At 46.3% G+C, this 20,114-nt stretch overlaps 2 protein-coding genes across 2 annotated transcripts; one reads left to right on the top strand and one right to left on the bottom strand.

Moving 5' to 3' along the window:
• Nucleotides 1–495: 495 nt before the first annotated feature.
• Nucleotides 496–2,736, bottom strand: LOC134475188 (targeting protein for Xklp2-A-like). The gene is given in 3 exon segments (XM_063244600.1): nt 496–620; nt 623–2,455; nt 2,559–2,736. Coding segments are annotated over 3 exon segments (2,136 nt in total).
• Nucleotides 2,737–15,907: 13,171 nt separating this feature from the next.
• On the top strand, nt 15,908–16,411 carry LOC134475187 (cyclin-dependent kinase 4 inhibitor C-like). Its single transcript, XM_063244599.1, has one exon. It carries the CDS (start codon nt 15,908–15,910, stop codon nt 16,409–16,411), a length of 504 nt encoding a protein of 167 aa, XP_063100669.1.
• The last annotated feature ends 3,703 nt before the right edge of the window (nt 16,412–20,114 follow it).

The raw sequence follows: 20,114 nt of genomic DNA, 5'->3' as shown, positions 1-20,114 counted from the left end.
CATACATACTAGAAGACTGCACAAGATTAGATTTATTCTTTGAGAACAGGTCAGTGCACAAAGATCATTATAGAAGTGGACAAAATATGACCTTGAAACACCCAACATTGACAACTATATACAGAGCAGAATTTCCACCTCATCTTCGAGAGGATAAAGATATCTAGTAATTTAAAAGACTTGATAGCATAAGGTTTTGAGAAATGTATTTAAAATATACAAAGTTTAAAATGCCCACACAAGTCCAATAATGTACACATACTGCACTATCAAATGGTACTACAAACTGTTGCATTCTGAGAGTTTTAAACACAAGTATCATTATTGCAGTGTGAAAAAAATGAGTTTGAAGCACGCAACAAACACTAAATACTATATTCAGAGCAGATTCCATCCCATCTTCAAGGGGAAACTAAACAGCAGCCACAGCTCGGCACAAAGTACATTCTCTCCTTAAGTTACAAATTTAAATGTCCAAGAAGGTCTCAATATCACTCAGCACTTGAATCTGTCTGAAAATGTTGGCGATTTGGGGATAGTTAGTGGCACCACACTGGCCTTCACATCCAGTGTCTTGTACTTTCTCACTGGTTGAGCTTTGTGAACCAGTTCATGTCTTTTTCTGCCACCTCCTCTTTTTCCAGTTGTTCCTTGCGAAGACGGTCTTCCATGTCCATCTTCTCCTTCATTGCTTCTATCTCAGATATCTGCTTCTCAAACTCTTGCCTTTCCTTGGCACGCTTCTCAGTTGCCAGTTCAAAGTTATCCTGAACTATGGAACCAGAAAGGCTCTCAAGCAACGTCCTGCTATCTTTTTTTGGAACAAATGGTTCTTGGTGGATGATGGTGTTGGGACGAGCTTTAAAGCATGCAGCTTCCTTCTGCTGTTTGAGCTCCTCTTCAATCTGTTGCTTCCAGCGCTGTGTCTTCTTGGCTGCCCTCTCCTCTATTTGGAGGTGAAAAGGTTCTGGGTGCGTTGGAGTTTTAACCTTTTTCTCAGGCAGGGATATTTGATCAAAGTCAGGAAGAAGCAAGGCCTTGAATGTAGGAACCTCTTCTTTCCTCAGCTCTTCCAGTTTCTTCTCTTTTTGTGCCCGACGCTCTTGGTCACGGGAATCAAAGGAAAATGGTGCAGGCTTTATTTGTCTTTGCTCCAGTGATTTGGGTTTAAATGGTACACCATAATGTGGCATTGGATTTGCCTTAATAAGTGGCAGCTCCTCCTGTTCTTCCTCATGTGCAGGCCTGCGCACTCTGTTCTTCAGGGCAAAGGCTGGAGACTTCGGAACAGTAGGGGCTAAACATTTCTTCTCTGGAACACCCACCACTTCCTCAAGCATTTTAGTTGGACAAGGCCTTGAATGGAATGTGTACTTTTCCTCTTCGGTTTCTTCTTTCTTTGCCTCCCGCTCTTGGATCCGCTTCTCAAGCTCCAAATTGAAACCAATTGGCTTGGTGGGCTCTTTCACAGACTGCTTTTTTGTAAGAACTAAATCCCCATCAAGTACTCTTCGATCCAACTCCTGAGCATGAAATTTATATTGCTGCAGTTCTTCTAGTTCTTCAGCCTCCAGTTCGGCTGTACTTTTGCAGGTCACAGGGCGATGGCGACGCTTTGTCTCCAGTTGAGGAGTCTTGGGTTGAGTCAGCTTAGGTTTAACACATTTCACAGGCGATGGACCTTCATTCTGCTGCTGTCTGCTCCGGAGGTGATATCGGGATAGTGTGTGCTTGTAGAACGCTTCAATTTGCTGAGCCGTTGACACAAACTTACTAGGCTCGATTTCTTCTTCAAGCTTGCGTTTGTTCCCCGGAGAAGGAGGATGTCTTCTCAGAGCTGAAGTGAAATCAACCTCTTTGAATTCATCTGCAGGCTGGCTTTCTGGAAATCGTTTAAGTCGATCATCCGTGCGAAAGTGGAAATCGATTGCTCTAGTTGTTGGACAGGTTGTTTTTTTTACAGGTTGGCCTGTTCCCGCAATAGCAGCTTTCAAACTCTCCTCGTTCTTCCTACGTTGCTCCATCACCTCTTGCTGCAATTGCAGCATTTTATCCAGTTCTTGATCTTCTGTACTTTTTAGTTTGTTGTTCAGAGATTTTCTTTTCAGGACCATTGGTGTTACAGGAACAGGCAGGCGTGCTTTAAGTTTGGCTGCCAAAGTAGCCCCATCACTTCCAGGGGCCTTGTTTAAAGGTATTTCTACTAAGTTTCCACGGATGGGTGCCCGTTGTACCCGCTGTGGCCTGAACCCAGACTTCAGCTCATGGCCTTTAACACCAAATTTCTGTTTCTTGATCAGAGGGTGCCTGTCACTTGTTGGAGTAGTAGCCACAGTGCGTCTGTTCTCCTGGATCTTTGCTAGTTGTTTTTTCTTTTGTTGCAGGGACAGTCTCCGGGATGACCTCTTTGACCGAGTTCCAAGAGCCAAAACTCCAGCAGCTATAGTTTTTACTGCTGTACGCCAGCTTTCCAGGTGAGGTTGCTATGTTGTCAGAAGTCTTTGCTATTTGAGATTCTGCATTCTCATCAGATCTCCTAATCGGTGTGACAACATCACGTGGAACAGGATTCTTGGAAGCTGGGGTCCTCATGAACGAGTTCTCCCGATTGGGAGGTACGTTCTCTGCATCAACCGTGTGATCAAACCAGGAATCTGCATCATTGTCATATTGTTCATTTAGTGCTTGAAAGTTGATGAAGTTTGGGGCGTCAAACGAATAAACTGGCTCAGACATTTTTCAAACAAATCGGTTACACCAGACGGTATCTCCAACTCTAACACGCCAATTTCGCTTCTCTCCCAAAGACAGGCGCCCGTTAATTTTAAAGTGGTTGTTTCTGAACCGCGGTCCTTTGTTTATTTAGGCATTACTGTCAATTCCAAGGGTTCCTGGGATTCACACATGGACAGGCTTAGCATCAAAAACAAATGCTTAACTGGGTCAATCATCGCATTCAAGAAAACTATAATTTGCCCTTCGATTCTCCCATTCCTGGAAATTTATCGTGCAAAGTGGCAGGGTATCATGTTATACGGAAGTGATGTTTGGGGCTTCAAGCATATTAACTTGACAAAAAAATGGGAGGCTTATTACTGGCGCTCTGTGCTTTCTCTCCCAGCGTGTATACCTATGGAAGCGCTTAATTTAGAGCTAAATATCCCCCCACTTGCTGCCATAGTGACCCACAGGTTTTTTGGATTGATTGCTAGAATTGCAAGGGGTGATACTAATTCATATGCTTATCAATGCCTCCAGGAATCTTTATCTAGCCCTTACAGGTTCCAATGGCTTCAATTTCTAGGTAAAATGCTTAACGTGCTTTCTCTTTCCATACCAGAGGCACTTGCAATGAAGGATTTACCTGAAATGCTTGCTTTTGCTTACAAAGAAAGGATTAATATGTATTTTTACTCCACCTGTGTCCAACATTGTAACTCTCTCTCTACTTTGAAGGAATTTATGCTTGCTAAGACACATGCGATGTTGGAACCATACTTAACTATATGTCATTCTTCAATTGTTCTACGCACCTTTTGTAGGTTTAGAATGGGGTTACTTCCGACACAATATTATGTTGCTCTTAGAGGGCACTTAGAGGCTAATGCCAAGTTATGCCTTGTATGTATGACTAAAGATGATGATATTAGGCATTTAATTTGCGATTGCCCATTAGTCCTGGAACTGCGCTCCTCCTGGCTTAAAAAATATCAATGTGGCCCCAATTCCTGGGATATTACGGCGATGTTGAAAGAAAATGTGTACTGTGACATTGTACGTATTTACGTATTTTTAAAGCTTGCTTTTGAAGCAAAATGCTGGAACCTATTTGAATATTAATTCTTTTGTTTAGCTGAATTGTTTTAAATTAGTTGCTTTTTTGGTCTTGTATATGCTGAAATATGCGTAATTAAGATCTATTTACAACTCAAATACAATTGTATGCAGTTTCACTGAAGGTTACTTTTCTATCCCATATTCCTTTAACAAGTCTCCCAGGGAGATGTTGAAAAACTGGCAGCTGAGAGGAATATAACTCAGTGCATTAGAAGACATAGACACATTTTATAATTGGTCATGGAAGGTTCTAAAAAATGAAAAAATAAAAACTTGCTGTAGTTTCAAGGCAACAAAAAAATAGTGACTGATCCCACATATTGTCATTTAACATCAGCGACAAAGTTTAAGAGGAAAGTTTCATCCGAACAGAGAAAAGGAGGGTCCTGCTCTTCTTGACCCTCTCATCAGTTAAAATTTCTAGAAAGTGTTACGGTGCCCCTTCACATCCGCTCCCGGCCAGCGGGGGGCGCTCCGGCTGGCCGGCCGAAGAGGAGGGGTGCCCGGGGGTGCTAGACACCCCGGGCGCCCCCTCTACTGAGGGAACCACAATTGGAGGGCCAGCACACACACGAAGCGGGCGCCGGCGTTTTACCGCCGGCGCTGCGCTTTTAAAAACACAAGCGGCGCTTTTTGCATAAAAGCGCCGCTTTGTGTAGGCGGGCCGCCACCGCCACGCTCACCTGTTACCTTGACCCCCTGAAGCCACTGGAGGTGGTTCTTGGGGGTTCTGGGCCACATGGGGGGTAGGGGAGCCCCAGGCTTCGTCCTGCTGGGCTCCATTGGGGACTACTTCCTGGTGGCTGGCGAACTGCATGCTGGGAGAGGGAGGTTACAGAGCCCTGTACCTCCTCCCTCATGTTTCCCTCCAAAACCGAATGGGAGGAGTCCTAGAGCTGCCTGGCTGATTGACTCTTGTATTTAAGAGTCAGTCAGGGACCAGGTCAGCGTCTGAACACTCTGTCAGCTACCCTACAGTGTGTTCCAGATAGGCGCTGGAGGTATCCCCTCCTGCTGTCCAGTTTGAGAGGCGAAGCTCTACCGTGCTTTTCCTCAGTGTGAGAGTGCAAGCCTGCACTACCCTTCTTGTTTGTTCTGTGTTTGTATTGTGTTGTGTTCCTGTCCTCCCCCTTAGGGGAGATTTGCAGACAGCAGTCCTAGGTCCAACGCCAGGCTCCTCGAAGAGATAGGTAAGTGGGGAGCTGGTTCTCAGTCTGGGGGTTCTGCCTGGGTTAAGAGGGGAGGTGACCGTTCAAGGGGTACTTACCCTTGTCTCCCTCACTCTAGCAAACCCATCGCTATCCCCCGGAGGGGTCCAACTGCTGCTGCCGGGCGTTGGGTCACCCCCTCTTGTGTTGTCTCAAGTACAGGGGGGTGACTAGACGTTGGGAAGTGGTGGAATATCGTCGCTCACACGACCAGGCCTAACCGAGTGTTCAGACCTTTATTCGTGTGAGCAAGATGGACGATATGATTTTAGGGGGCCGGAGGTAGTGGCCCCGGAGACAAACACCCTAAAGTTAGAGACCTTTTGGAGAACCTGAGCAATCAGATGTTTGAGTCTCGCCAGGCTCAGGCATTATTGGCTCAATCACTGGCCGACAACCAGACCGCGTTCACAGCTCAAATTCAAGAGTTGCAGAAATCAATAGCGGTTCTGAAAATCGTCGGAGTGACCCCACCTCCTCTCGTTCCTGTGAACGTGGGTGTCCCCCCACCAGGACCTGCTGGCCCTGTGGGACCAGGACCAGTTAATCCGCCAGGCCCGGGAGATCCTCCCGTGGCGTTTACCCCATTGCCAAAGCGATATTCTGGGGATCCCCTCGGGTTCCAGCAGTTCATACTTCAATGTGAACTGCACTTTAGAGCCCGGCCGACCCACTACAACCAGGATGCCCAAAAAGTCAATTTTATATTGATGCTTTTGGATGGGCATGCCTTCCAGTGGGCCGCCCCACTACTCGAGGGGCAGAGTATCATCCTCCAGAACTATGTCCTGTTCAAAAACGCATTTGCTGAAGTTTTTAAACAACAGTATCATGCCGTCTCCAGACGCCAGGAGTTAATGGAGATTGAACAGGGAGAACGGAGCGTAATTGACTATGTCGCTCAGTTCTCCACATTGGCTGCAGAAGCTAATTGTTCGGAGGAGATGAAGATATCCATCTTTCATCGGGGATTGAAGGGAGAAATCCAGGATACCATTATGATGGTGGATCCACTCCCTGTAACACTGGACGCATTCGTAGGGTTAGCCCTTCGAATGGAATATCAGCTTTCAGCTAGGAAGATCAGGAGAGGTAAGAGACCTCCTCTTGTCCCGGTCTTCCAAACTTCAGTGCCGAGTATCATGCCTGACCTAGGAGAACCGATGGTTCTGGGAGCTGGTCATCTGTCGGCCAAAGAGAGGAAACGACGGAGGGAATTGAACCTCTGTCTATACTGTGGTAAGGCGGGCCATCTGGTGGCCCAATGCCCAGTAAAACCCCAAACAGCAAAGGAACTTGGTGTTCTGGTCGAGGGGACCAACACACATCAAGGGGATTCCCAGGTCTTAGGGACCATGGTGGACGATTCCTCATCCCACCTGTTGCTGAAGGGGTCCTTATTGGCCAATGAATCTGGTAAACCGATTCATGTAACTGCCCTTCTGGATTGTGGGGCTCCAGGTAGTTACATTGACCAGGCTCTCTTCCAGAGACTAGGTATCAAAGGAGAGCGTAAGTCAAACGTGCAAACCCTTACTTCCGTGGATGGTATCCGGTTGAAGGGAGGTCCGATTGCACGGCGTTCTCCTAAAGTCGTGTGGCAGATGCAGGACTTTTCCCCCGAAGTCATGCATTTTGATATTATCCACTCTCCACGCTTCCAAGTGATCCTTGGAATGGACTGGTTTAGGAGGAACAATCCTCTGATCAACTGGACTACCGGTGAGGTGTCCAGGGCACCCGAGGGGGTGTCAAGGGGTGACTGTGGAGCGGCCGAACCGGTTGTTACCGGTGGAGAGTCAACCAGTCCTCCTATTGATCAGGGACCAAGGGGGCCTCCAGATCCCGCGTGGGGAAAGTTGGAGAAAGTCCACGATCCCTCAATGGTTGAGGAGGAGACTTCAGGAACCATGAGTGTGGGTCAAACCACAAAAGAGTTGGGGGAAGTGGGAATCTTCCCCCGGAGGAGGATCCATAAGCCTCCCTTTCTCAAGAAACCTCATGGTGGTGGCACTGTGGGGCTATTGCAGCCCCTTCTGAGAAAGGGCCTGAAGCAGAGGAGGTTGCTCACCCCCTCTGCAGTGTTGGTTCAAGCCCCTATCTCCCTTGATAGAAAGGGAGAAAGGAACCACACAGGACCCTACGAGCAGGGGAAGAAATCGAATAAAGACTTATCCCCTGCTTGTCTGAAGAGATTATATGCTCAAATGTCTGCGCTCTATGAGAGAGGTTTGGATTAGCCAAGTCTGATTCAAAAAGGGTCCAAACACCGGTGATAGATGAAGTAAGTTAGATTGGAAGATAGTAACTCCTGGTATGGGCATTAAAGTGACTTGGTTGTGCCCTTCAGGTTCTGAGTTGTATTCCAGCTACTTCCACTCCTTCATCATCACAGATAGATAGGATTTGTTGCACAAGTAAGTGTAACAACAATCATTGAAGAAATGTGTGGTATCCCCACATCATAGCCTTCATTTCTGGTTCCTGGGTACACAGTTCCCTTCTTGGGGAAACTGGTGTCAGAACAGAAATGATCTGGTGAGAAAGGTTGTTAGGTATGAGAATGATAGGTTAGAGTTGGTCCAGCTCTACCCAAGAGTAGTACAGGCAAAGGCCTGGAAAGGGTGCCGGGGGTACCCAGTGTTCTCTCCTAATTGTCAAGAGTCCATAGTCCGGTGTGACCTTGGCTTTGACAAGATGCAACCCCCAGAGAATAATCAGGGTATCCCCTTGATTGCGCGTGGGTCTGGTTCAGGCCCAAACGAGGCTATTTCTTCCTTGAACCCACAGAGTTCCCACGATTGGATTCCTGATCGAGGTCTCAGTTTGGCTCGGTCTGAGTGAACTACCTGGTTCATATTTGAGGTTGGGGAAGCTGCTGTCCACTGCTTCACACCTCCGGACCGAGGGCGTCACTGAGAGGAGTGAACAGGTAATGGGACCTTGCCTTGCTGGTAAGGGTTCCATCAACTCCAAATAGTGTTTTCACTCTGGGTTGGGTTCAGTGTTTGATTGACAAATCCTAAGATTCCAGGTATGGGTATCCCCCATAGCCGAGGTAGTTATGACTGTTGTGCCATAACTATGTCCAGTTTTCCATTATGGCAGGCGGAGGTTATCATCGGGTGTTCCCCAACATAAGGTCAGTTCACAGTGTTTCAGTGATTCTGAAATGGTCTAATAAAGGGTTACCCTTGGTAACTTCGGATCCCTGGAGGTATGGGTTGGGGGGTGTTGTGGAGGGGTAACTCTGTTACGGTGCCCCTTCACATCCGCTCCCGGCCAGCGGGGGGCGCTCCGCTGGCCGGCCGAAGAGGAGGGGTGCCCGGGGGTGCTAGACACCCCGGGCGCCCCCTCTACTGAGGGAACCACAATTGGAGGGCCAGCACACACACGAAAGCGGGCGCCGGCGTTTTACCGCCGGCGCCGCGCTTTTAAAAACACAAGCGGCGCTTTTTGCATAAAAGCGCCGCTTTGTGTAGGCGGCCGCCGCCGCCACGCTCACCTGTTACCTTGACCCCCTGAAGCCACTGGAGGTGGTTCTTGGGGGTTCTGGGCCACATGGAGGGTAGGGGAGCCCCAGGCTTCGTCCTGCTGGGCTCCATTGGGGACTACTTCCTGGTGGCTGGCGAACTGCATGCTGGGAGAGGGAGGTTACAGAGCCCTGTACCTCCTCCCTCATGTTTCCCTCCAAAACCAAATGGGAGGAGTCCTAGAGCTGCCTGGCTGATTGACTCTTGTATTTAAGAGTCAGTCAGGGACCAGGTCAGCGTCTGAACACTCTGTCAGCTACCCTACAGTGTGTTCCAGATAGGCGCTGGAGGTATCCCCTCCTGCTGTCCAGTTTGAGAGGCGAAGCTCTACCGTGCTTTTCCTCAGCGTGGGAGTGCAAGCCTGCACTACCCTTCTTGTTTGTTCTGTGTTTGTATTGTGTTGTGTTCCTGTCCTCCCCCTTAGGGGAGATTTGCAGACAGCAGTCCTAGGTCCAACGCCAGGCTCCTCGAAGAGATAGGTAAGTGGGGAGCTGGTTCTCAGTCTGGGGGTTCTGCCCTGGGTTAAGAGGGGAGGTGACCGTTCAAGGGGTACTTACCCTTGTCTCCCTTTTGTTTCCCTCACTCTAGCAAACCCATCGCTATCCCCCGGAGGGGTCCAACTGCTGCTGCCGGGCGTTGGGTCACCCCCTCTTGTGTTGTCTCAAGTACAGGGGGGTGACTAGACGTTGGGAAGTGGTGGAATATCGTCGCTCACACGACCAGGCCTAACAGAAAGCTGGTTGACATACAGTCTGTCAGCGAAAATATAATGCAGAAAGTAAACCTAGATCACTTGCAAAAAATTATAGCGCTCATTGTTTGGTAGTAAACATCTCATCAGATGCTCAGTTAGTGGAAATGGTGAAATGAGTGTCAAGCAAGCCACAAAGGCACCTGAAGTTATAGCAGAACTCCTTCTCAATAACAGATCCTAATAGTATGGTAATCTTGAGAGAAGACCCTTCTCCCAACCAAAGACCAAAATTGTTCTATTACTAGCAGGTATGACAGATACTTGGAGAGACTTCATTGGTCATGTGCTAGTGTCAAAAGTTGAGCATCTATGGTTTGGGATCAAAGACTATTCTTGTTCAGATGCACCCAGAGTAGAAGAAACAGAGAATGAGAGCCTTTATTGAGCTTAAGAACCAGTATCACCGCATGCAGATGCCGAGTTTTGTTCATGTAGGATTTCCCTAAATGTAGTGAGGTGGTGGTGACCTTCACCACAAAGAGCAGTAATGCCATCTTTGTTGCACTATGAGACTTATGAGTCAGCTGATTCTTGCCTTGAATGCACATATTTGACCCCTGGATTGACGATAGGCGCTGTGTGCTTACTTGAAAGTTAGACGGGGAGGGCGTGTTATAGACCACGCACTGGTTTTTAAATGTGGTAAAATGAAGGCGTTTATTCTACTCAGGACAGCTGCATTACTGTAGAATTTGCTGCATTTTCAGCCATGTAAGAGAGACCTTCCACGTCTGCCAAATCCCAACAAATTATATTTGTGTGTTGTGGGGGACAGTCTGAATGGTTCTATTATGAAGCTTACGATGCTTCCCTGATGAGACAGGTGGGCAGAGTGGATGACACATGCTACTTGTCCTTGGTCTGCCTTATGTGCCGGGTTGACTGATGTGGCTGCTGCAACCAGCACTTATTGTCAGATCTGCACCAGGTGTTCCAGTGTGACTGAAACTGCTACCGCTCTGGGATGGGGCACGGCAGTGGGATGAGTGGTGAGTGGAACATGTTTTTCACTAAATCTCACATGGTGAGCCCTCTTAGGTACACCGAGATTGAAGGCAATGAGAATGAGGTAGAGTTCTATGCACCGACATCTGTAGGAAAATAAGATGAACAGCACCTTTCTTCTGTCAAGTTCCAAATGCAACTTCTGGCTGCAGCAGACAGTAAAAGGGAGGTGGGAATGGTGTTGGGCAAGCACTTCCTTCATAGAATAGTTTGATATCAGATTTGGATGCAGGAGTGCCCGAGGGAAAACCTTGGACTGACATGTCAGATGAGGAACTGTTTCAAGATGATTGTGAGAAGATGAAGGTGGAAGGGATTAGGAGAAAAACAGAAGACAACACATGTAAAGGAAAGAAGGTTCAAAGAAGGGGGATGATACCCAAGGGAAAAAGCCAGCCACTGTGAGCATGACTGACACTAGTTTGCTTTTTTCTAGATATGCAACTGGATGTAAAAGATTAAAAGAAAAATTGTCTTCAGTAGGGGGAGGTTGTGGTATTTTAAAAACAAATATTTTTAATTCAAAACAGGCACCACTTGATGACACTATTAAGACTTTACTGCTTCACTCCAAGTGCAAGATCAGGTGCTGAAAGCACAAACCCTAGAGAGCTCCTCTTCCAAGCACTCTTCCCAATTTCTCAGTACCACCATACGAGGAGTATGCGGCATAGTTTCAGCAAAGGCCAGCTCTTTAAATGTTCCAGGCTGTTGAGAAGGGGGTGAAGAGAAATGGGCTTAAGAGCACATTGAAGGCCACATGGCATTTGTTGCAACACAGTGATGGCATTGGTAATGACGCGAGTGCTTTTTCTGCTGACAAAGTGTCTCTGGTGCGGTGCAAACTACGGGAATATATGGATTTGGCATTTGAGTGTGGCCTCATCAAGCCGCTCAAGGTAGTTGAGGTCACATTTGAAAGGGTGTCAACCTAGAGGTTGAACTCAAAGAAGCAGCTGCCATGTGTCAGTCCAGGCTCACACATTTCAAAGAGGGGTCTAAGGCAAGGGTGATTGGACTCTCCACTACCTCTGCCAAAGCTCCTGCTGCATAATTTAGTTTTTGGACGTTTTGAAATGTATTCACTAAATGTGCAAGCTGGGGTCAGTTAAGGGCGAGGAGACCGATAAAAAAGAGCTTCGCTCGTCTGCTCACCATTCAAGTCAGGGATGTCTCATCTGTTCTGCATGTAATTTACTTTGCAGAGTAAAATTTACTTTGCTTTTTAATTGTACTTTGAATGTGTTCTCTGCACATGCACCATCCTGCAACAGGACACTGACTGTTTTTGATCTTTGCAACAGAAGGTTAGGTGGACAAATCTCTAGCCAATAACACACCATTCATGTGAGAATGTCTACTTAACAGTTAAAAGGGACACTGTTACAGCATATAATAGGTAACTGCATTTGCTTCAGTTTGGCCAAATATTTTTTCCAAATATTGTGTGCTTTCAAACATATACCATTGTGGTTGAAATTTAAAGGGGAATTGAGCAACCAAGTTCTCATCCGTGCAGCTGCAGAGCTGAGTTCTATTGCACATTAGCTGTCAATCTTGTCAGTTCTTGCAAGTACAAGACAGACTGCTCTTGATGAACACGTCAGCTGCATCGCGTGCTGCATAGGCAGATGTTGCAGTTTTGTGTTACCCAACCAAGGTACTCCATCCCCTTTTTCCCCTCCCTTCCAAACATTCTCACTCTTACTTAATATTTCCCTGTCCCTTCACTTCAAAGAGGCATTCTAAAAGCACTTTTCCACCACAGGCATCTTCTCATTGTTGTGGAATCGCTTGCTCTTGAATGAGCTAAGGACTGACAGTCGGGTGAGACACAGACTTGGGCATCAATGACTTGTTCTCATAACTGTTCATCGCTCCCCTCGATGTGCTCATCTCCAATTGTCCTCTTCCACCACGCCATGCTTTAACTCCCTGCTGTTTCTCCTGCATTGCAGCTACACCAGCTTCTTAACCAAATGTGCCTGCTCTTAGCCGCAGCTCCTCTGTGCAAACTCTCCCGCCTTTACTTACTCTCCTTCACCCTCAGCACGCACTTCAAAATCTGAACATAAGCAGCTGACAGAACCCACCAGTTTTCCAACCATAGTGTTGCATTTTATTTGTTTTATGATTTATCATCTGCTCTCAGCCAATGTTTTATTCTGCTTTTATCTGATGCAACTGCATATAACTATGGCCCTTACGATTTTATTTAACACAGGTTTTCAAAGTGACCTAGAGGCATTTTAACAATAAGAAAGATGCAGAACATAGAATAATTTCACTGTTTCATCAAAATATATCTACATTTAATCAAGAAGGTTACAGAAGCAAAAATTCTGTGTAGGGTAATATGGCCTCCGTAAGTACCAGATTTGCAAATGAGGAAATGGCCTGATGATTTGTAGAAGAACAAAAGACAATGGCAAACAAGTGCCAAAAGCAATGGGGAAACATTAAAAACATGTACCATCTGAGATCAAGGGGACACAAATGTGACGAAAGAGGGGCCGCGGTAGCAACAGGTCCGTTTCGCACTAACACACCCCCTAGTCGAACACTCTCAGCCTGCCTCGTGCAGGGATTCCCAGAGAGAACTAGGGGTGTCAAATACCCAGGATCGCTCGCCCTTAACATGCAAACACCAGAAATGCCACCAAAACAGAAAGCGATCGATGCGGGATCTTTCAAAACAAGACACGTTTATTTATTCCAAAATAAGTAGGCACATTAGGTTACAGAAACGGTTACTCTTGGTTGTCCCTCACCACGCGGTGAGTCCTTTCAGTTACAGCAGGTAGATAGTAATGCATCTAGTTGTTCTAGTTCTCTAGTGGTTCAGTTACAAATAGCAATCTTTAAGGCAGAATGAACAGTTCTTATACAAGGCCAGTACCACAGACAAGAGGCCACCAGGACTCACCACTCCAGAAACTCCGTTGAGGATGAGGCAAGCCGTACACCGGTGCGTTGCTGCTGACCAGGGAGAGCTAAACGCGGCTCACACGCAGAAGACCAGGCGCTCCCTCAGGCCTGTCTTCGTTCTGTAATTCCTCCTGCGGTGCGCACTGACTCGTGCCACCCAGGAGTGCATCAGAGAGAGAGAGAGAGAGAGAGAGAGAGTGGCTAGGCACCCTGCTAAATACCCCTCCAGTTGTGGCGGGAAAAACCAGACTGGAGTACAACAACCATCTTCTAAACGGGGGGGGGGCGTTCTGCCCTGCCCGGTGGTAGAGTCCAGCCAGCCAAGGAGTCTGCTGCCGCCCGGCAAAATGAACCTGGGAGTGAAAGAATTCACACCAGGTGCCATTGAGCCACAATGGCGCCTTTCATTCCCTTGCCCGCGAGGACAAAAGGGAAGGCGTTGGCCGCATCCCCCACTGGACCATATCACCAAGAAGAAAAGGAGGCCAGTGATCAAAGACCCTCCTAACAATCCCGCTGGGAAAGACAAACGACTTCCCAGGAGATAAACCAGACACCCTGCCAGGCCCCAATCAGCCCACTCCTGCGAGGGGGGAAGGGGTGCACCACAGAGCAAGGCCATTCGGTTGCTCTGTGAGGCGGCAGGTTTCCCTACAGAGATGCCAACTCGGGTTCTCGCGCTGAGAAACCGATTGCGCAACTCCTGGCCCGACCTTGCCGTGTCAGCCCACATCTCCAAGCCAAGCCGGCTGGCCCGACCCGAGAATGAGGGGGGAAGACTACGCAAGCGAAGGGCCCTATCACGCTAAGCGTGCGAGCACTGTTGAAGCGTGCTAGAGCAAGCTTCACCCAGTGCAACCTACGTGCAATGTCTACAGTGTACACGTCTAACATGAGAACCCCTCACACACGTTCCAACGACTGTACCAAGCACCCGAGCACGCTTCACGTTGCACTTGTGAACGGCTCGTGCACACACGCCCTAACTAAGCCTAGCCAGGAAGGGATGCGCAGGGATGGGGGTGCAGGAGGGGGGACCCCCAGACTCACTAGCTGAGCCTAGGGCAGGGAGTTACAGGCACCTAGGGACATCGTAGGACCCTCCTGAGGACCCTCCCCACCTTACCATGCTGTACCAGGGGTCGCACGCGACCCCAGCAGCGACTAGGGGCACCCAGGGAGCACCCTAACCCCTATCTAACACACACACATACGCCCAGCCTAGGGGTCCATTTGGCCCCTAGCTGGCGAAAAAAAAAATGAAAAGTCCACACATACCAAACAGACTGCCCTCACAACAAATTAAAGCTGATGGTGAGAAACTATTGTGTGTGTAAGCAGCAAAATGATCCAAAATTCCCCATGGCACAGTGTCATGATTGCAAAGACTGGTTTCACCCTCAGTGTGTACGCTACAAAAAGTATTGCGGATATACGGGCAATATCACCTTGGTCTGTGCAAAAAGAAAGCAAAAACAGAAAAAAAGGCGTAAAAAAGAGCTTTTTCTGCAAAACCAGTCTGCAGAAAATTATCCTAACAAGATCTTAAAGAAGGGATAGGGATAGAAGATCTGCATCCGCTGTCCTGCACCAGAGACACATAGAAAAGGTCCTGGCATTTTTTTTTTTTTCAATCTTTATTAGACTTTATTTCAGTCATACAAGATTGGTAAAAACACAGACCAATTTAAAATAAGTTTTCAAAGACAAAGTTGAGATACAGCATAATATCATTAATATCGTCAAAATCTAATCCATTAATCTTCTCCTTCCCTTATTAACGTCATAAGATATCCCTTAATCATGCCAGAATGTGTGAGTAACAGTTTACAAGCATTTATATCATCATATAATTTCAACTTGATTATATAGATATTTGACGAAACATGCAAATTTGTTTCAGATATACATAAATTCGAATGATTTCATTACTGTCGTGTTCCTTTAGAAGCCTCATTAAATCAATATCATCCCCTTCCCTGTATTTAGATAGCCATTTTATACTCTGATCTTGTAATGGAGAACATACAAAAAGGTGAGGAGTATCGTCCAGCTCAGTAGGACAATTATCGCAGAATCTATGTTCTTTAGGGGTGTTAGTACGAGCCATAAGATAGGAATTAGTGGGGAGGATCCCATATCTTAGTTTTAGCAGTATTCTCAGCACCTGACGTGGCAGTTCCAAATCAAATATCGCATATGATTCTTTATGGGTTTTTATAAGTTTAAACAATGTCATACTTGATTTATTTTGAATGTATGAATGAAATCGCGCACAAGCTGAGGTAGAGATCCTATCCGTAATATCCGTTTTTGTGATAATACTTGATGTATTAGATTCTGCCCAGAAAAAAGGTAATCTGTAATTCGCTGCGATCTCAAATACTATTTTTACTTGTGTATATATTTCCGGGAATTTAAATGCCTCCCGGAAACACAGGGCGATTAAACTTGAAGTTGGGTTTCTACGCCATATTTTATAAGCGTATAGATAAGATTTTCAGGCTACCTCGTCCTCCAAATTGTAGATATCTAAATCCAGCATGATAGGAGCAGTTATTGTTGTCGATGGTAAGGCTAACATACTCTTCCAAAATCGGCCTCCTAATATGCTAAGTTCTAGAGCCCGTCGGGCACCGGACATGGCCGATCAGCTGAGCAGCGCCGCCGCCCGCGGAGACTCGGAGCAGCTCCGCCGTCTGCTGCAAAAGGAGGGCCGGGAGCCCGTCAACAGCACCAACCGCTTCGGCAGGACCGCGCTGCAGGTGATGAAGCTGGGAGCTCCCGAAATTGCCCGGATCCTGCTGGAGAACGGCGCCGACCCGAACCTCAAGGACCCCACGGGCTTCGCAGCGCTGCACGACGCGGCCAGGGCCGGCTTTGTGGACACGGTGCAGACGCTCGTGGATTTCGAGGCCGACGTGAACCTAGAGGACGGCGAAGGGAACCTGCCCTTGCACCTGGCAGCCATGGAGGGCCATGTGGCCGTTGTGGCCTACCTCCTGGGCCACACCGGCAGCAAGGTGGACCACCTGAACAAGCGGGGGCTCACGGCCTACGGGCTGGCCCGGCTCTACAAGCGGCTGGAGCTGCTGCGGTGGATGGACGCCAACTGCGGGCGGCGGCAGCAGCAGCAGCAGCACTGACCCCGCTTCACATCATTGCGGCTTTTCGAAGCGTGTCTTGTCTTCAGCTTCTGCTCCGCCAGAGCATCGGTGATGCAACAGCGCACAAATTACATTCACACATCCTGCTTTGTGGTCTTCTTCTTTTCCTTATGTTGTCAGGGGCGCGTTTTTTTAAAGCCCCGGTCACAGTGGGATGTGATGGGAGAGGGAGCAGTCCACCAGTCCCACGAAAGCGTACTCCAGTGACCTTCTTCTGTTTGTCTTCTTTTCGGCTGTTTTGCTTTTCACGCCAGAAATATGCACCCATACTGTGATTATCCCGTCTGCTGCCGTCTCCCACCTGCGAGAGTTTGGGAAGAGACTGTTTCGGCTTCTCTTGGCTGATCCCAATGTAGCAACTTCAGATGTGAAGGAAGAAAGACTGTGTAATATACACTGTATATAAGACTTGCATTGTTCTGCTCTCCTTCTCTGAGACGTACAGTGAGTTTGTAAATATTCCTGGTCCAGGTGAATAATGCTACCTTATTTGAAATGCGGAAGAGTATGCAAGTGGTTGAATATCTCTGGAATGGTCTATTTAGTATCGGCATTAACCTGTTTTCCAACTGAAATAAAGTGGTTAAAAAAAAAATAAAAATGCTAAGTTCTTCTCCGTGAGAGCCCGCCCATACTTCAGTTCCGTATAATATACAGTTCTTATATTTGTTATTATACAAACACTTAAGCGTGCTAACCTTTTTCACATAGCCTGTCGCATATAGCTTCACCAAAGCGTTAGAGATTAGATTATGTTTTATTTTTACATTACTTAATTGTTGTGACCATTTCCCTCGAGCATTAAATGAAAGGCCGAGGTATGTGTAGTTATCTACTATCTCTATTGAACCGGTGGAAAGTGACCAGGTAATAGTTGGAATGACCCGTTTATTAGAGAAGCATATGATTTTGGTTTTATTTAAATTAATCTCCATGCCATTTTGTAGTGAGTAGTGTTCCAACACTTTTAACTTATTTGCAAGGCTGGAGACGGTGAGATCTAGTATTACCGCGTCGTCCGCGTAGCTTAATGAATTAAAGCTTGTTCCGGCGATGCTGGGGGCCAGTCCCTCTGCTTTTGCCAGGGTTGGTTCTAAATCAGCCATGAATAGATTAAATAAGGATGGGGCCAAGACACAGCCTTGCTTCAGGCCTCTGGTTGTGGTGATTTTACGTGTCAATTCACCGTTGCTTCCCCAACGGAGTTTTGCCCATGTATTAGAATATAATCGTATTATCATGGCCACCAAGGGGTGTGGAATCCCCATTTTGAGCAATTTATTCCATAAGATGTTCCTTGGAATAAGGTCAAATGCCTTGGTGTAGTCGACAAAGCAGGAATATAAAATTCCTTTCCTGTTATTAATATATTTGTCTATTGCAAAAGCAAGAGTGCTACAGTGGTCTAAGGTTGAGCTTTCAGGACGAAAACCAGCTTGAGTGATGTTTAATAACTTCAGATCTGTAATATGTTGCTCTAATTCATTTAATAATGTGCGGGCCAGTACTTTACCTCCTGGATCTAACATTGCCAGGAGTCTATAGTTGCTTGGGTTTTTGGTCCTTTCTTGTGTATTGGGATCAACAAGGACCCCGTCCAACTTTCTGGTAATTTCCAAGGAAGATCAATCACATTAATTATAGGAAACAGGATATTAGCCCATTCTGCCGGATTTAACCGCAAACAGAATGGTGGAAAACCTTCTGGGCCGCAGGCCCTAGAAGGGTTCATAGTTAGTATGATTCTTCCTATCTGTGATAATGAAACACTTCTGCGATTTACCGTTAAATCTATCTGCACACTTTCGAAATCACCTGTTTCCTCATATATCTTTTGGATATATTTAACCCAAATCAACTCAGGGATGAAAGTGTCTGGAGATTTTGTCGTTCCCGGAAATGCAAGAGTGTTTATAATCGACCAGAAATGTTTAGTATCCTGCATATTAATAGTATGCAATATGCGGTCTCCAACACTTCGGCTAAAGTTGGTTTTTTTGGATTTAATGAAGAATCTGAAGTTCCGTTCCTCTTGTTTAATTTGATCTTAAAGAAGGGATAGGGATAGAAGATCTGCATCCGCTGTCCTGCACCAGAGACACGTAGAAAAAGGTCCTGGCATTAAAAATATACAGTGAGTGGACGGGACCCCGAGTTACCGAAAGGCATCCAGAAAGATAACCAGTCTGGCATATTAGACCCATAAGTACTAAAAACATTAGGCATTAAAAAAGGATGAGAGAGAGAGAAGGTAAAAGCACAGCTCGCAGAAAGCAGACTGGCACACTTACATGCAAAACAATATGCACGTGCAGATGTCAACCAACTATCATCTGGAAATAGAAACTGTGCAACCTCAGTGAAAGTGCTCGAAAAAAATAGCAAGTGAAAAAATCCTCAGACCCGACCCAGCACAAATGACATATTGGATTGCCTTTAAATTCAATAACAAGATAGGCAATGCAGCACTATCTTATGCATCAGCGCAGTACATAGGATTAAATCCTTGTTATTCATGTGTATTCTGCAGTTCAAACACATCCTGAAGGAGATGGAAGCTGCTAAACAGTGCTACCTATTCCTTGTTACAAAAGGGTCTGTTGTCAGGAAGCCCAAGGGCATTGGCCATAGAATCATGTACTATGCTCTGTGCATTCACATAGATTTACCAATAAGCACCACCTTCCGCTTAACTCTGTCTAGCGCACCCCATCATACATTGGCTGTCGTGATTCTCGGTATGTATGCAGGGTTCAGCGAGTACCTCAAAAAGTAGAAACTGACCTCAGCTGGCCAATAATTTATGCAGCAATATTTGGCTTTAATCAAATGACAATGGCGCAATACCTTTTGGTTTGTGAAGGTAAACAAGACCTGGTTTGCACAGTTGTGCACATATGTGCAGCACACGTGATGAAAATCATAAGTGCACAGGCATCAGAAAACCCCCCCAGCAAAGAATCTGAAAGAATTTTTGATGTTTATTTGCCCTGTTGCAAAATGCCACTGATTTGGAACTAGTTAAATCTCTTCTTTCCAAGTTAAACTAGTTAAATCTCTTCTTTGTGTGCTCAAACAAAAAAAGATGCTTACCATGAAAATCTTTTAATTTTTTTCACAGTCCATTGAATTAAAAAAAAAAATGCTACTTCTTTGGAAAATGAAGTTGTTTCCCTGGGGACCTCATGAGGGATAACTGATGATGAAAAAACCATCACGAAAGGCTCCGCACTTTAAAAATTTGACCAAATGTTTGCAAAAACCAAGGACAATGCAGAAAAAAGATGCTGAAAATCGGGAAAGTGAACCAGAAAAACAGATTCCGTCCAGAACTAATTTTAGTGCTGAGATTCTATTTGCCAACATTACCCTTCTGGAGGGATCAGGTTAAAACACATTTGATTAGCACCAACAAGAGATTCCAATGCTAGTGCTGAAGTTGGTGGTAGCAAAATGCATTGCAGAGCCAGTGACTTCCTTCAAACAGTATGAGAGTTTGTTCACTGAAGGATTAAAGAAGATTCCTCAGAAGCACCAAAAAGTCAATATTGACAGTGCCATACAATCATTGCCCTTTTATGCAACTATGAACGATGGCGCTCATGAAAATGCAAACTGCAAAGAGTTCTGAGCATGGCCCATTAATACAAAAAGAGCAATGGAAAAAAGAAACCCTAAAAAA

Source organism: Cavia porcellus, unplaced genomic scaffold, assembly GCF_034190915.1.
Source record: "Cavia porcellus strain 051 isolate PalLab524CR breed Dunkin Hartley unplaced genomic scaffold, mCavPor4.1 scaffold_474, whole genome shotgun sequence".
Classification (NCBI taxonomy): domain Eukaryota; kingdom Metazoa; phylum Chordata; class Mammalia; order Rodentia; family Caviidae; genus Cavia; species Cavia porcellus.
This window is presented reverse-complemented; position numbering and strand designations above follow the sequence as displayed.